Consider the following 16,917-nt stretch of genomic DNA (forward strand, 5'->3'; position numbering starts at 1 on the left):
TCTCTCTCTGTCCTCAGTGTGGATCTGATCGTCTCTCTCTGTCCTCAGTGTGGATGTGGATCTGATTGTCTCTCTCTCTCTGTCCTCAGTGTGGATGTGGATCTGACTCTCTCTCTCTCTCTGTCCTCAGTGTGGATCTGATGTCTCTCTCTCTGTCCTCAGTGTGGATGTGGATCTGATGTCTCTCTCTCTCTGTCCTCAGTGTGGATGTGGATCTGATCGTCTCTCTCTCTGTCCTCAGTGTGGATGTGGATCTGATCGTCTCTCTCTCTGTCCTCAGTGTGGATCTGATTGTCTCTCTCTCTGTCCTCAGTGTGGATCTGACTCTCTCTCTCTCTCTGTCCTCAGTGTGGATGTGGATCTGGACGAGCTGTGGGCAGCGGAGGAGTGGACACATCGAGACGGACGAGGGGGGCGAGAGACACTGGAGCAGAGGAGGACGGCGGAGGGAGAGGGAGGGGGAGGGCGAGAGACATCGGAGCAGAGGAGGACAACGGAGGGAGAGGGAGGCCGGGCCCCTGGAGGGCGAGAGACATTGGAACAGAGGAGGACAACGGAGGGAGAGGGAGGGCGGGCCCCAGGAGGGCGAGAGACATTGGAACAGAGGAGGACAACGGAGGGAGAGGGAGGCCGGGCCCCTGGAGGGCGAGAGACATTGGAACAGAGGAGGACAACGGAGGGAGAGGGAGGCCGGGCCCCTGGAGGGCGAGAGACATTGGAACAGAGGAGGACAACGGAGGGAGAGGGAGGCCGGGCCCCTGGAGGGCGAGAGACATTGGAACAGAGGAGGAGAACGGACAGAGAGGGGGGAGGGCGGCCCCCGGGAGGGCGAGAGACATTGGAGCAGAGGAGGAGAGCGGAGAGAGAGCGAGGAGGCCGGCCCCCTGGAGGAGGAGGGGGGGAGGTGCAGGAGGAGGAGGAGGAGGAGCCGGAGAAGGAGGCGGAGCAAAGGAGGAGCGCCAAAGCGACAGGAAGTTCCCTGGGACGGACCTTCAGCTTCCTGCGCACCATGGCCGCCCAGCGCAAGGTCGGGACCACCTGTGTGTGTGTGTGTGTGTGTGTGTGTGTGTGTGTGTGTGTGCGTGTGTGCGCGTGTGCGTGTGTGAGTGTCGCAGGGTCAGGAAGGACCACCCGTGTCGTGTGTTTGTGATTGTGTGTTTGTGTGTGCATGTTTGTGTGTGCCCGTGCAGGTGTGTGGCAATGTTCGGACAACCTGCATGTGCGACGTGCGTGTGCGTGTGTGTGTGTGTGTGTGTGTGTGTGTGTGTGTGTGTGTGTGTGTGTGTGTGTGAGGGTGTGTGTGTATGTGTGTGTGTGTATGCATGCATAATTATTTTTGTGTGCATTATGTATGCATTTTGTGCCACTGATATCCCATAAGTTAATATTCACGATGTAACCATAAATGTGCATCTTCTGAAGAGAATGCAGGGCAGGTTGCAGTTTACTGTCTGTGAGTCACATGGTTGGCTATAGGTTTGACTATGGTGTGTGTGTGGCTATGGGTTTACTACAGTGGTTCTCAACCGGTGGTCCGGGGACCACCAGTGGTCCCTGAGGGGGGTTCCAGGTGGTCCCCAATGCAGCTAAACGACGGAGAGTTGGTAACCAAATGGACCCTTGTAGATCCGTAACTTTTGAGAGCGTAAAATGAAACCAAATGGACCACTTGGTTTCATTTTACGCTCTCGAGAGTTACTGTACATCTGCATTTACTAAGTTGCAGTCGACACATTTAGAGAATGTAAAATAATTATTATTGTGATCCACATTTTTGTCTGTTATCTCTCCTCATCATAATTTTTCGACCGCGGTCGAGATAATGGATTTCACAATGCCATGCCAGACTTCCCGGTTATTCATTGCCATCCCCAGTTCCTGCCTACTGATGCATGTGTCCCTATAGCGATGGTCTGGTTTCTACCTCTGGTCTGGGTTTGAGGCAGGACGACCAGAGAAGAAGGGAAGATATAACCTCATTGTCAGCTCTGTAGCAGTGGCCGGCAAACTGTGTTCTTCTGGATCGGACTAGTGAAGAAACACGGGGAAGGTTGCCGTATATTAGATCAGAGTAGAATCGGCTCAACTAAATGTCCTAAATATTTTTTACTTACTAAGCTGGGCTGACCAGATCTTATGCATGTCATTGCAGGCTGACCAGGCCATACCCTTCCTAGTTTGAAAGTCCTTTTGGGAAGAAGATATATATGAACCCAAATACTTGTAGTCATCAACCTGTTTCAGAGGAGTGTTGTTAAGTGTTTGTATAATGTTGTTATTGTTTGATTTGCATATATTTACGTATTCAGTTTTCGTCTCGTTGAGATAAAGACCAACACAGTTGGAGGCCTGCTCAAGAGACTGAAGGAGAGCCTGATTGATTGATTGATTGATTTCTTTTTAACAGTTTGCAGAATTACAGTACATTTCAAGCACAAACTCAATACAAAGACTGTTAACTGTGAGTGGACGCCCCAATTAAGCATCACAATTGTTTACAAGAGGGTCCACCATGTACAAATAGACACTTCTATATAGTCAAAGAACAGAACAGGAATTCATCATAAAGGAAGCAAAAAGGGAAAAGAAACGTATACAGTGAGGGGAAAAGGAATTGCAGCCGTCCGTAGGTGCCCTTTGAGAGCGGTTTTGAAGGAGTCAAGGGATTCACATGTCTCAATGACTGTTGGTAGGGCGTTCCACATTTTGGTGGCATAGGAGCTATATGCGTATTCCAATGATTGACTGATAAGCGCGATGTCATCAGCGAAGTCAGTGTCGGTTAGGTATTTAGCAGGACGACGAGAGCTTCTCCTAGGGTTTAGTTGGTAGCCCTTATCATTGATAGTATGACATTGAGAGACATTATCTCTCCTATATGGTACCACATCAATACAGCATGGAATTGTGGACAAAATCTTATCCGGCGACGATAAAATAATCGTTAGTTTTGGGTATGAGAGGCTAAATCTCATCAAATGGTGGTTCCGTGGCTTTACATGCCGAACCACAAATAATGGGCCTTGACATGAAGAGGGTTGAAAACCACTGGTTTACTAGACTATAGGCTTGGCTTTATTACGTTGTGGAGGGTTTATTAGTTGGTGGGTGGTTTTAATAGGTGGTCTATAGCGTTTACTAGGTGCTACTTCTGCATTCTTCTTGTTAGCACACCAAATTCAATGTTCATCCAATGTTCTTTTTCCACAAATGAGTCTTGAAAAATGGAGGTCGTCTTATAATCAGAGTCGTCTTATATCCGGCACAAATCGGTACATTTGTGAATCTTTTTTGCGATTATCGAGACTAATCTGATTCCATAACCGACGTGTACTGTCAGAGTGTCATTGAGCAAGGCACTGAAGGCACCTACCTGCTTTAAGATAACATGGCACGTTTAAATGTAATTAGAATAGGATATAGATCTATTATTGTTCTTAAATACAATTATTTGACACCTACTGTATGGCAAGCCCCTGTCCTGTTAGTGTAATGACTCTATTTGACCAGCAGAGGGACCTCTGACTGTTCACATGAATGAACACAACTCACATGCAACTTCATCATTATTACTGATTATGGGGTTAATAATATATAAATATTATATGACCCAGAGCTTGACATTAACCCATTTAGGCCTGACGTCAAAAAAACAAACAAAAAAACCCTCATGTTTCATTGTTTCTGTATCAGTGGTTCTCAATATTTCATGTCAAGGACCCCAAAAATTATATGTAATATGCCGCCGACCCTCATCTGAAAATATGTTGTTCCAGCGACCCCCCCCCCCCCCCAGAAGCAAAGATTTGAGTTAAAAAACTGAAACTCTGAAAGTATACATATTCAAAGATTTGAGGCACATTTTCCTGATTTAAAACAAATAGCAGACCTATATGTTCATAGCGCGGCACTTGGTGCCGCACTATAAGCTTGTAGATCTGCTATTTTTCAATAGCTAAAGTATAACAATGTTTAAAACACCAAAAGGGGTTCCCGCCCAAAATGGGTTAAGGCTTGTCCGCTTAAGTATTAAAGTTAAGGCTTGTCCGCTTAAGTATTGAAGTTAAGGCTTGTCCGCTTAAGTATTAAAGTTAAGGCTTGTCCGCTTAAGTATTAAAGTTAAGGCTTGTCCGCTTAAGTATTGAAGTTAAGGCTTGTCTGCTTAAGTATTGAAGTATTAAATATTCCCGGACAAGTGCATTAAATTAAAGTGACTCTTGGTTTCGCTTTTTCTGTGACGCTCATAACCAGCCAACAATGTTGTCTGGCATTATGGTCTGGATTTCCTAATCATCACCTTTCCAATATTGTTAATAGTCCTAGAATGTCTGTAATCTTACATACATTTCATGTATTCCAAATACCAAATTCCCAGCCATATATCAGTCCTGACCACGTCAGCATGTAAACTTGTATCGCTGCGCGTATACTCACCCGGTAATTAATTCCTATGACTTTGAGTCAGATATTGTCCTCTATAGTTTCATATCCATGTGAAAGTTCTGGCAGAAAACATGTAAAATAACGACACTTTTACATGAGGAAAAGCTACACTGAAAATATTAAAAAAATCCTTTGGGAACAGTCGACGTTTGGGAAGCACAAACATTATGGCGCACACAATTGACAGGCGGTGTTGCGATTGGTGCTGGGTAATTGATCACACCACCCATTTTGTGTGCCCCGTACATTTGTGCTTCCTACAGTATAAAGTATTGATATGTTCAGTCCTGCACTCGCCGGAGAGAATGTCGTCCTGTGAGCAGCTCGTGGAAAAGTGGAGATATTTGACTAAATAAATACACATTTTCTGCCAGAACTTTCAAATGAATATAAAACTAGTCCCCTTAAACGACTCCCAAGTCTTAGGAATTAATTATTGGGTGGGTGCACAGGCAGTGCTGAAATATATGTACTGTAAGATCATAGACATTCTACTCACTTAATCCTCTTCGTGCTAGGTAGCACATAAGGTCTTCACTAACGAACGCCAAAGCAGTCTGTCTTCCGCCCAATGTTGCAGTTGGCCCCAGGTCCACCCCAACGCCTTCATTTCTCTCTCCACTGATCTTCTCCAGGTCTCTTTGGGCCTGCCTCTCTTCCTTTTCCCAGGTGGTGTCCACCTCATAGCTACCCTTGGGATGGCACTTGGGTCCATTCTGCAGACATGTCCAATCCACGTCCACCTTCTGAACTTTATGACACCCGATTAGAATAGACATTCTAATCTAGGGCTATTAACTTGCAAACTTAGAATATTCACCTAATATTCAAACATGTAAAACCAACTTACAGTTAGTTGATTTAAAATGTAGGCCTGTTTGTGTGCTCGTGCTCCGGACAAGTGACAAGTGAATTGGGAAATGTAATTCAAAAAGTTAATGTCAATATGTCTTCTAAATCCTAACAGTTTTCTGAAAAACCTATGTTTCTGTGTCAGCGGTGCTCAACCATTTTCATATCATGGACCCCTAGAATTATCAGTATTTGGCCACGGACCCCCATCTGAACATATGTTGTTCCAGCAGGGACCCCCCTCCAGAAGCAAAAATTTCAGTTAAATCTGAAAGAACTGTCACTCTGAAAGAATCTATATTTAAAGATTTGCTCCACATTTTCAGTGTGCGTGTGTTGCTACAGTGGTGTGTGTGTGTGTGTGTGTGTGTGTGTGTGTGTGTGTGTGTGTGTGTGTCTGTGTGTCTGCGTGCGTGCGTGCGTGTGTGAGTGCATGCCTGCGTAAAGTAACTGTCCAGTAAGTGCCACATTGATGCTGTCTGCATCCCTAGAAGGACTGCATGGGAAATTCCCAGCATGCCTAGAGGGAAGTTTCCAGATCACGACCTCAGCGTTTCCACCGATAAGGTCCTTGGATGATGATGATGTCACCGTCTATTCCTGTGGTCATCAGCAGAGGACCTATAGCGTGACACACCCAAAGTGCGGTCCGGGGACCTCCAGGGGTCCTTGAGGGAGTTCCAGGGGGTCCCCAGCTAAATGATAGTTTGGAACCAAATGGAACCTTATAAGGATCTGTAACTCAGAGAGTGTACACATTTGTACACTCTCTGAGTTCAATTAACTTTGATTCAGAGATAGAAATGCCATTAAACGGAGGTCCGTAGACTAACGCATGTCAAACTGGGGGGTCCTTGAAATTAAACGGGTTGAGAATCACTGCTAGAACCGTACAAATCTTCTCTTACGGGGGTCCCTGGAATGTCTCTTCAAATGGGGGGTCCACGGGGCTAATTATTGTCAATTTGGGGGGATCCTTGACATGAAAAAAGTTTGGGAACCCCCGACTTACAGTATAGGACATATATTGTTTTTTAATGGTAGCGATTCAGGGCTGGAGCCAGGCTACAGAGGAGCACTTCTCGAAGTGGGTTCTGGGGACCCCCCGGGACCCCCTCAGGACTATATGTGGGTTCTGGGGACCCCCTGGGACCCCCTCAGGACTATATGTGGGTTCTGGGGACCCCCTGGGACCCCCTCAGGACTATATGTGGGTTCTGGGGACCCTCTGGGACCCCCTCAGGACTATATGTGGGTTCTGGGGACCCCCTGGGACCCCCCTCAGGACTATATGTGGGTTCTGGGGACCCCCTGGGACCCCCTCAGGACTATATGTGGGTTCTGGGGACCCCCTGGGACCCCCTCAGGACTATATGTGGGTTCTGGGGACCCCCTGAACCGCGTTATGATCTTGTAGATCGGGTATTTGCACTACTTTCTTAAACAATATAGTTTTATCATTCATGGAATTTCTTCGATTTTTCTTTTATTTCTTAACGAAATTGCATGGGAATGCAATATTGAATTCATGAAAAATGTGGCCATGTTTTTTTTAATTAGTTTGACACAATAATGAAATACAAAAAAATAAAGGGACCCTTGGAAATGTGTCCGCGACCCACAAATGGGTCCCGACCCACTGTTTGGGGACCAGTTTTGAGTGTGTGTGTGTGTGTGTGTGTGTTGTTCAAAACGCAATGTTTTTTTTACATGAAACTCATGAAAACATTCCTTAACTGTTGCTCCACTTTGCTCTCTCTCTCTCTCTCTCTCTCTCTCTCTCTCTCTCTCTCTCTCTCTCTCTCTCTCTCTATCTCTCTCTCTCTCTCTCTCTCTCTCTCTCTCTCTCTCTCTCTCTATCTGTCTCTGTCTCTGTCTCTGTCTCTGTCTCTGTCTCTGTCTCTGTCTCTGTCTCTGTCTCTGTGTGTCTCTCTCTCTCTCTCTACCAGCTGCTTGCTAGTTGCTCTACTAACTGGCATTATTGCATCACCCTCTCTCTCCTCATTCCTACTTTCTCCTGTTTCCCACTCCTCCCACTACACACACACAGACACACTTGCACACGCACACACACACACACACACACACACACACACACACACACACACACACACACACACACACACACACACACACACACACACACTGACACACGCACGCATGCACGGATACGCTCCTCTACTTTTCATTAAATTCTTCCATCTCTGTCTCTCTCTCTCTCTCTCTCTCTCTCTCTCTCTCTCTCTCTCTGTCTCTCTCTCTCTCTCTCAGTCTCTCTCTCTCTCTCGCTCCTCTGAGAAGTGAACAAGCTTGACTATACTTCCATCCACTCATCTCATTCTGTTTCTCTGGGCTCTGTTCCTCCTTGTTTCCTCCTGTTGAAATGTTAATAACAGCTGGGAGGGTTCTGACTAGACTATAGGACTACACACACTGGGACTGTTGTTGGAGATAATAACCCATTCTGACCTGAGATCAGATTCATACGAGGTTTCCACTGGACACACACTGGTCTGATGAACCCATTCTGACCCGAGATCAGATTCTAAAAATGTCAGTCGTTCTTCGATTTAAAAATAAATAAATAGCAGACCTACAAGCTCGTAGCGCGCCACTCGGTGGCACGCTATGAGCTTGTAGATCTGCTATTTTTCAATAGCTAAAGCATAACATAATGCTAACACCAAAAGGGGTCCCCGGGATAATGTGGGTTCCATCATCTCTTGGTGTCTGATCACAGGATGTTCCCTATAAAAACACAACGACGTCATCCATTCACAAACTCCATTCCAAGTCGGTTGGTGCGACGTTGCGTCAGATCTGATAGACCGGTGGCTCCCAAACTTGTTCACGTCAAGGACCCCCAAATTGACTCTAATTAGCCCCGCGGACCCCCATTAGAAAATATTCGCCAGGGACCCAGAAGGTTTTTACGGCTCTAGCAGTGACTCTCAACCCGTTTAATTTCAAGGACCACCATTTTTTACATGCATTAGTGTCTACGGTACGGACCCCCATTTAATGGCATTTCTATCTCTGGGACCCCCAATTTAAATAGTAAAATCAATGTTAATTTAACTCTGAGGGTGTACAAATGGAACCAAACGGACCCGTCAGGGTCCATTTGGTTCCAAACTATCATTTAGCTGGGGACCCCCTGGAACCCTGGGGGGGTCCCCGGACCCCAGTTTGGGAACCACTGTTAAAGACATCATACGGCTTAAATATACAGATTTTAAAAGTTAGAATATTGAATAAAATATTTTTTGGGGGTATTTTTTTTATTTTTATTGTGTTCCGGAAGAACACATTTTTTAAGTTTGAAGGAATTAAGCTCCTTATCTAGGTGAAAATAGAGAGAGAGAGAGAGAGAGAGAGAGAGAGAGAGAGAGCAAAGTGGAGTAACAGTTAAGGAATGTTTTCGTGAACTCGGTGAACTTGGTGCCGCGCTGTGAGCTTGTATATCTGCTGTTTTTCAATAGCTTATAAAACACCAAAAGGGGTTCCTGGCTGCCCAGAATGGGTTTTTAAAGAACAATTGGAGGGTCGCCATGCAGGCCAAAAGGTGTAGAGAACCTCTGATCTGTGGTGTATAATATGACTCCCACTAGGAAGAGGGCAGCCCCGATCTGAGTGGCCATCCAGGAACTTCCGGTCAGAAACGTGTATGTAAGTCAGTGTTTTCATTTAGTCACATTGTAGTCACCTGGAATGTTCTAATGTTAGTCCAGTTTTAGTCGACTAAATCTACAGTTGGTTTAGTCGACTAAAATGTCTTTTGACAGGCCTTGGTGTCGTTGTAATGGCAGAGTTTACACTTTGGTTGCATGCTGAAAATAGCAGATCTACAAGCTCACAACGCGCCGCGCTGTGACGCGTTGTGAGCTTGTAGATCGGCTATTTTCAGCATGCAACCCAGCATAAAACTGGATCTCTTGTCGTCCACTAGTCCCCCCCTCCACATTTTAGTCTAGTTTTTATTTGTTGACGAAATTGTCAATATATTTAGTCTTAGTTTTAGTCATCGTAGATTTGTTTTTATTTAGTTTTAATCAGTGAAAATCAGTGGGGAAAAAAGGTAGTCGACGAAAAGAAAATTGTCTTGGTTTTAGTCTACGAAAACAACACTGTATTGTAAATCTTCTGGTTGTCCGAGTAACAACAAAAACTAGGGTATATATAACCTCCGTGTGAACTGACCCCGGGGGGGCGCGTATATATAGTGTGTGTATATATAGTGTGTGTGTGTGTGTGTGTGTGTGTGTGTGTGTGTGTGTGTGTGTGTGTGTGTGTGTGATCATCATGCATAATGCCATACTGTTAATTGTGTTGACTAGGACTAAACAATTTCAGATGACTAAAATAGGACTAAAACAAAACGTGTACTGTGTTATTTAAAAAGACTTAAGGTCATTACACACTGGCGAATTAGCGACGCGATGCGAATAAGCGATCTGAAAATGCGAAATATTGCATGTTGCAGTTCGCCTGCGAATCTCTGCAAAATACGACACCAGAGCGAACAAATAAAAGCGAAAACGGTCGCATTTTCGCACATTCGCACATTCGCCACTGATGTGGAAGCTTGCATGGACTTCAATTGTTTTTTTTTAAATGCGAATTATTCGCACGAATATATCGCGTCGCCAATTCGCCAGTGTGTAATGACCTTAAGACTAAATCAGAACTCGCTGTCAAAATGATCATAGTGTATAGATATTCCTTAAAGGACCATTTCACCACTTTTCAACCTATCTTCATAATACTAGGTCCTCACTATAATAATCATGAAAGAATGGCGCAATTTTTTTCCTACTCGATCTGTGTCTCATAGGAGGGCTGTGGGCAGTTCAGAAACCGTCTTCCAGTGACATCATCGATGGGGAATACAAGCTAATAGAAACTGTATAGGCTTTCTAGTCCTGAAAAGTTGCAATGTGAAAATGGAAGCCATCGTTCTCACGATAATTTTTGTAAAAGTATAGGTATTTAGTTTTGTCATGTATTTGTGACTATAAGTAAGTAAGTAAGTAGCCTTGCCGAGCCATGAGGCCCATAGGGACAGGAGCCTATCTCCTGTTTCTGTAGCGTGAGGCAGCTTGATGTACAAGTACACCCCCTGGACATGACGCTAGTATGTCGCAGGGACTTACCCCCAATCCAACCCTCGATGCTGAGTGCCAAGCAGGGAGGCATTGGGTCCCATTTTTTACAGTCTTTGGCATGACCCGGCCGGGGATTGAACCCCGACCTCCCAGTCTCAGGGTGGACACTCTAACCACAAGGCCACTGAGCTGGTGTGACTATATTGCTGCATGCATATTGTATAAGTATAATGATGATCACCATCCTCATAATCATAATGCCAGTTTGTGGTTGAAACGGGACTCCACAGTCTGTGTTTCTGCAGGAAAGGTTCCGCCCGCCCGGCCCGGCCGGCCCGGGAATCGAACCGTGCCTGGCATCCAATCCAATGCACTTTATTTATAGAGCACATTTAAAACAACAGTGTTGAACCAAAGGGATGTACACTCAGTTATTTAGTAATCAAAGACATTTATATACTAAAACAGCAATGCATAGAAGGGAGCATGAGGTCAGTCCGCTGCACATGCAGCTAAGTCATGGGTTCCCAAAGTGGGGTCCGGGGACCCCTAGGGGTACTTGAGGGAGTTCCAGGGGGTACCTATAGCTCAATTAGAGATATACGGAACCAAATGGACCCTTATGGGTCTGTAACTCAGAGACCCCTTCTCCACCGGTTGGTTCCCAATGGGAACCGGTTCAGTTCTTTTTGGTTTTTAGTCCCATGAGCCAGAGCCCCAAAATTGGTGGGCAAACTATACCCTATATTAAATTGTTTATAGGATCAATACAAGTAAATTAATACATGATAACCCTTCCACAGTAGTAGCTTTTTCATATTTTCGATTATTTTGCATATTTTCCTGTATGCATATTTAAAAATGTAAAATGTGTAATACAATAAATCATTGTCTTGTGTAAGTACTCAATTGGGGAAGTTTCATGGTGATAACAATCTAATATAGGTATGGTTTTGCCTACTAAATTCATAATTAACGTTTCAATTTTGGAGCTCTGGCTCATGGACTAAAAACCAAAAAGAACTGAAGCGGAACCAACCGGTGGAAAAGGGGTCAGAGAGTGTACAAATGGAGCCAAAGGTTCCATTTGTACACTTAACTCTCTTGAGTTAAATTAACAGTGGTTTTACAATATAAATTCGGGTACCAGAGAAAGAAAACTGGGGGTCCATGAAATGAATATGTTTCGGAATCACTGCTAGAGCCGTAAAAATCCTCCCTTATCGGGGTCACTGGCATATGTTTTCAAATGGAGGGTCCGTGGCCAAAGAAATGTTGATTTGGGGGATCCTTGACACAAAAAAATTTGGGACACTGCGCTAAGTGACAACACAAATCACGGAAACACAAATCGAAGCGAATCAGGCTGGAAACCAGGCTAACTGTATATGTACTTATGTAGTACTTTGGCCAAGTGACCAATGCAGGGGCGCAATAGGGTGGGGGACGGAGGGGTTTCGTCCCCTGCCAGCGTCACATTGGTCCCCCCCAGATGAGTTAGGGGGTCCCCCCTGGCTGGGGGGGTCCCCCCCTGTATCCCCCCTGGCTCCAAAGTTATCTTAGGAGTAATACTTTTGAAATCCTGCGTTCATAAACGCGATATATTTTGAAGCATATATTTGATCCACCCCTGTTTAAATCCCAAAATGGTTTGGCCCGTTCTACTGTTGTCGGAAGTTTGGGAGTTGTTACACCGCCATCAGTGACCCAAATGTGCTTTGCACTCTGTAATGATTCTAATAATACAGGAACAGGATTCAATAGGACACCACTTTTGGTGTCACGCACCACTTCGGTCAGACGATCAGTAGATAGATGAATGGATTTACTTTATCCTTTTCATGTCAAGGACCCCCAAATGGACACGTATTAGCCTGCGGACCCCCCCCCCATTTGAAGAGAAGAGAAGGACCCCCATAAGAGAAGATTTATAGTTTTATACAGCTCGGACGGACCCTATTGTAATGCCATGTCTAGTGGTGGGAAGGGACTTAATCAATGTTAATTTAAAAAACTGAGAGCGTCCACATGACATGCCACAAACTATCATGTAGTTGTACCTCTGGGGGTCCCCGGACCCCACTTTGGGAATTATATTATTATTTTGGGGGATTTGGGGAAAGGAGGAGATCGACGCCGGTCACGCCGCTATTAAACTGTCAACATGCAGGTAAGGCGCTGCAGGTTTTTCTTTCCTCCCGAGTTGCATGGGTTTAACACTAACTATATATGTTGTCATGTTGATGTTAAAACATCCTCTCCTGAAAACTTCCCATGTGTTGTACATTTGATATAGGATAGGCTAACTTACAGATCAGATGGTCAGTGAGTTTTGACCTGTTCGAGGCGCTGCTGATAATGTGGTTAAACTTTTACGTTTTGAGATAAATGGGGAGGAGGAGGAATCACAGCCAGGTATTTCATAATAATAATAATAACTGTGCCAAAACGCAGTTTTGTATGTACATTGAGTCACTGGAACAACCTCTCTGTAGGACCCCAAACCCTAACCATAACCCCACGTTTTTGTGGAGGAGGAATCACAGCCAGGTAATTCATAATAATAATAATAATAACTGTGCCAAAACGCAGTTTTGTATGTACATTGAGTCACTGGAACAACCTCTCTGTAGGACCCCAAACCCTAACCATAACCCCACGTTTTTGTGGTTAGACCCCCCCATCCCCCCCTCCCCTAGGGTGGTGGGGGGGACGGGGGGGACGGATTTTTCGCTATTTGTCCCCCCCTAGCGTTCGGTCCGTGTTGCGCCTCTGGACCAATGGCTCCATTTTCGTCACCGCTAAACCCCATATCCCTAAACGTCTTTGACTTTTTTTTTTTTTTACTATTTTGCAAAACATTGAATAGTTAAAATGGCCAGTCTACAAGCTCACAACATGTCACTATTCAAAAATGTTTTTCAAAATAGTAAAAAAAAAGGCAAAGAAGTTTGGGGATAAGGGGTTTAGCGGTGACGAAAAGGGAGCCCCAAGTCTCTACACTGTGTTATTGTGAAGTCATGTTACAGTAGGCTATATGTATGCTGTGAGCTCATACTGTAGTATTTGGTTGTTTCAGTGTGTAGACCGTTTTTGCAAAAGCACTGTCTGTCTGTGTGTCACGCTGTAACACCACCCGCCTGCCACCAGATGGTGCAGCTGTATCACACACAAAACACACACACACACACACACACACACACACACACACACACACACACACACACACACACACACACACACACAAAACTCAACTTAAAAAAAAATCTTAAAAAGAACACAATTTAAAAGAAAGAGAACCTTCAAAAAACCTTAAAGTACGTCATTTATTCTAATTGTTATTGCGATTTACGAGCTGCGTTCGCTTCCCGCGTTCACGCGTCTTACTTGTATATACTGTGTGATCCTGCTTGTGAGTGTGATGATGATGATGATGATGATGATGATGATGATGGTTCACAGACTGCTCAGATATATTTAATACACAGCTTAGTATGGATCCTATATACGTCCAGTGGGACGCCAGAATTCAGACAATGCATTTTTGTTTTGTTTTTTCATTTTTATCCCACGATTTTTGTAACCCATTTTCCACCCGGTGCCAATTGCCTATAAGCTGTAATCCTGGGCTCTATATACTCTCCCTCTGCCAACGCGGGGAGAGCCCCGAACTGAGCTCATGCTTCCTTCAATACATGAGGAGTGAGAGCAGGCCGTTTCTCAAAGGAACACGTTTTTCCGTCCAGTTCCTTTCCCCTCCATCATCGGGCGCCCCGGGCTGGCCAGGGGGAGGCAGTATAGAGACCAGGATTACTGCATGTTTTCTGTGAGGGTATACCTCTGCCCTAGCTGGGTACACGGGGAGAACGTGCAGACTCCCCACAGAAAGGCCCTAACACCAACCAACCAACCCCACCGACATCATACCAGACAGTGTGTGTCATCGCACTACAACTGTCACCGTGGTGGAGCATCTCAATGTTGTTTATAGCAGCATAAAGACACACTTGAACCTAACATAACTACAGACTGTACTCTCTTGTAAATCCTGCAGTAATTGCGTGCTACTGTAGTGGAAGTTCTCTTACATAACGCTATGGCTATGGAGTTTCCATTTTAATATCATCTTCTTTCTTTTTTTTTGACCGCAGTCGAGATCATGGATTTCACAATGCCTCCCAAGTCCTCCAGTTCCTGCCTACTGATGCATGTGTCCTAGCTAGAGATGTAATGATGTAGCTAGAGATGTAATCAGGGAACAACCGTTTTCTACCTCTGGTCTGCTTTGAGGCAGGACTCCAGAGAAGAAGGGAAGATATAACCTCATTTAATAGGAAGCTTTTAATAATACAGTAAGCTCTTTTAATATAAGCCTTTATGTATTCATGTTATAGTCATAGTGTATGTATACTCAAATGATCGGTGGTGGAAAAAGTACTCAAAGGTAAAAGTATAAATACTGTAATATAGAAATACTCTGTTACAAGTAAAAGTCCGGAATTGAAAATGCACTTGAGTTAAAGTACAGAAGGTATCGGCCTCAAGATGTACTTAGAGTACCAAATGTATAGAAAGTACTCACTCATGCAGAATATGCGCATCGCGACGCATTGTGAGCTGTGTAGATTGGCTATTTTCAAATGGCCGGAATGTATATTAGGGCTGAAATGGTTAATGTATGTTTTGTAATAATAGTCACAATCGACAAAGTAGTAACTAAGGTTTTCACATACCGTAAATGTAGTCAGGGGTTGACACTATAAGGTCTCAGAGGCACTTGCCTGAAAAGTAAATCGTCCATTGTAAAAATTATATGTAAAATTCAATTTCCCATTTAACAAAAAAAACGTGTCATACCGTAATTTTTATGCCAAATACAGTAGATAGCTATACAAATGATTATGGGTTCACACTTTTTTTTTTTACCCATTCCGGACGGGAACCCCTTTTGGTGTTTTAAGCATTGTTATGCTTTATAGCTATTGAAAAATAGCAGACCTACAAGCTCATAGTGCGGTCCCTGGAACAACATATTTTCAGATGGGGGGGGGGGGGGGGGGGTCAGCGGCCAATTACATATATAATAGGGGTCCTTGACATGAAATATTGAGCACCACTGATACAGAAACATAGGTATTTCAGAAAAGCCTTTTTTAGAATCGGCCTCAGGTCTATAGCGACAGTGAAAACGGCCCATTATACTAGCTAGTACACAGTGTTGCGAAACGTAGCCTGCCTGTTATGTAGTCTACTCTACATTATATTATGCCTCGATGATTAACAACAACAACAGCTATAATGTTTTGAATACCCATGCAGCTGAAAAAGGCTTCTTGAAGTATACCACAGACCACAGTTTCACCACATACATTTCTCTCTTTTTTCTCTCTCTTTTTTTCTCCTCTAAATTTTTATCCCACGATTTTCTGTGTGCCAATTAATTCATCTCTCTCTCTCTCATTAGCAGGCAACAGTACAGCCCTATCTCTCTCTGTTTCTGGCACAACAGCGCCCCTACTGGTACTAATAGTCATACTCGTGCTCATTAAAGTCACATACATAGGCGTCACATAGGCAGACACGGACATTGCTGTTCCTTGGAGTGGTTGCACCGCTCAAAAACTGTAATCCTGGGCGCTATAGACTCTCCTTCTGCCAACCTGGGGAGAGCACAGCAGTGCATATGAGGAGTGAGCAGGCCTTCTTAACCCATTCTGACCTGAGATCAAATTCTAAAAAATGTCTTCCACATCCTGATAGTTTTCTGAAAAAGCCATGTTTCTATGTCAGTCGTCAGTCATTTAAAAAAAAATAGCAGTACAAGCTCGTGGCGCGCCACTCGGTGGCGCGCTATGAGCTTGCAGATCTGCTATTTAAAGCATAGCATAAATGCTAACACCAAAAGGGGTTGGGTTTCCCCCGGTAGGACGTAGCAGTGTTGATTTTGGTTTTAGGTCAGTCTTCTGAATAGTTTTCATTTTCAGTTTTAGTCGCATGGAATGCCTTAGTGTTAATAGTCTCGTTTTAGTCGACTAAATGTCATGCGATTTTAGTCGACTGAATCTACAGGTGGTTTTTGGCGGGCCTTGATGCTGTCTCGTAATGACTAATGAGTGATTTTACACTTGCTAAATCTACAAGCTCACAACGCGTCGCAGCCAAGTGTAAAATGACTCATACCTTTGCAATGATTACAACAATTGCAGTTGTTAAGGAGCGAGTGAAATTATGTTTATATAGTTTGATCTTTTGTGTTGTTATACTGCAGTTACAGGAAGAGTTGGAATAGGGAAGGAACACAGAACAGAACAGAGCGGGTCATAACAGGAAGGCCTCGTTCATTTTGGGATACTTTGCTCTCTGTGTGTTTAGACGCCGTGTCTGACGGGCGGAGTTGAGGCCAGTGGGTCTATGGCCAAACTATAGGGTCAAACTAAGGGGGGGTTTTCATGATTCTAATTATTCGTTTTGCACGAAAAACACTCCTTGGGCTAAATTCAGGCCATATAGCCACTTG

The 16,917-nt window shown here is 44.4% G+C and overlaps 1 protein-coding gene across 1 annotated transcript in view; it reads left to right on the forward strand.

Annotated features, from left to right (window-relative positions):
• The window catches only part of LOC310855982 (rho guanine nucleotide exchange factor 2-like), a gene marked incomplete at its 5' end in the record, with an annotated part of 88,136 nt that overhangs the window by 8,075 nt on the left and 63,144 nt on the right, over positions 1-16,917 (forward strand). The window contains 2 exons of the mRNA XM_083761198.1: positions 349-765; positions 894-1,027. Coding sequence (XP_083617324.1) covers positions 349-765; positions 894-1,027 — 551 coding nt within the window. The remainder of the gene's footprint in view (positions 1-348; positions 766-893; positions 1,028-16,917) is intronic.

The sequence above is a fragment of the Protomyctophum parallelum genome (genome assembly GCF_964188405.1).
Source record: "Protomyctophum parallelum genome assembly, chromosome: 3".
NCBI lineage: Eukaryota > Metazoa > Chordata > Actinopteri > Myctophiformes > Myctophidae > Protomyctophum > Protomyctophum parallelum.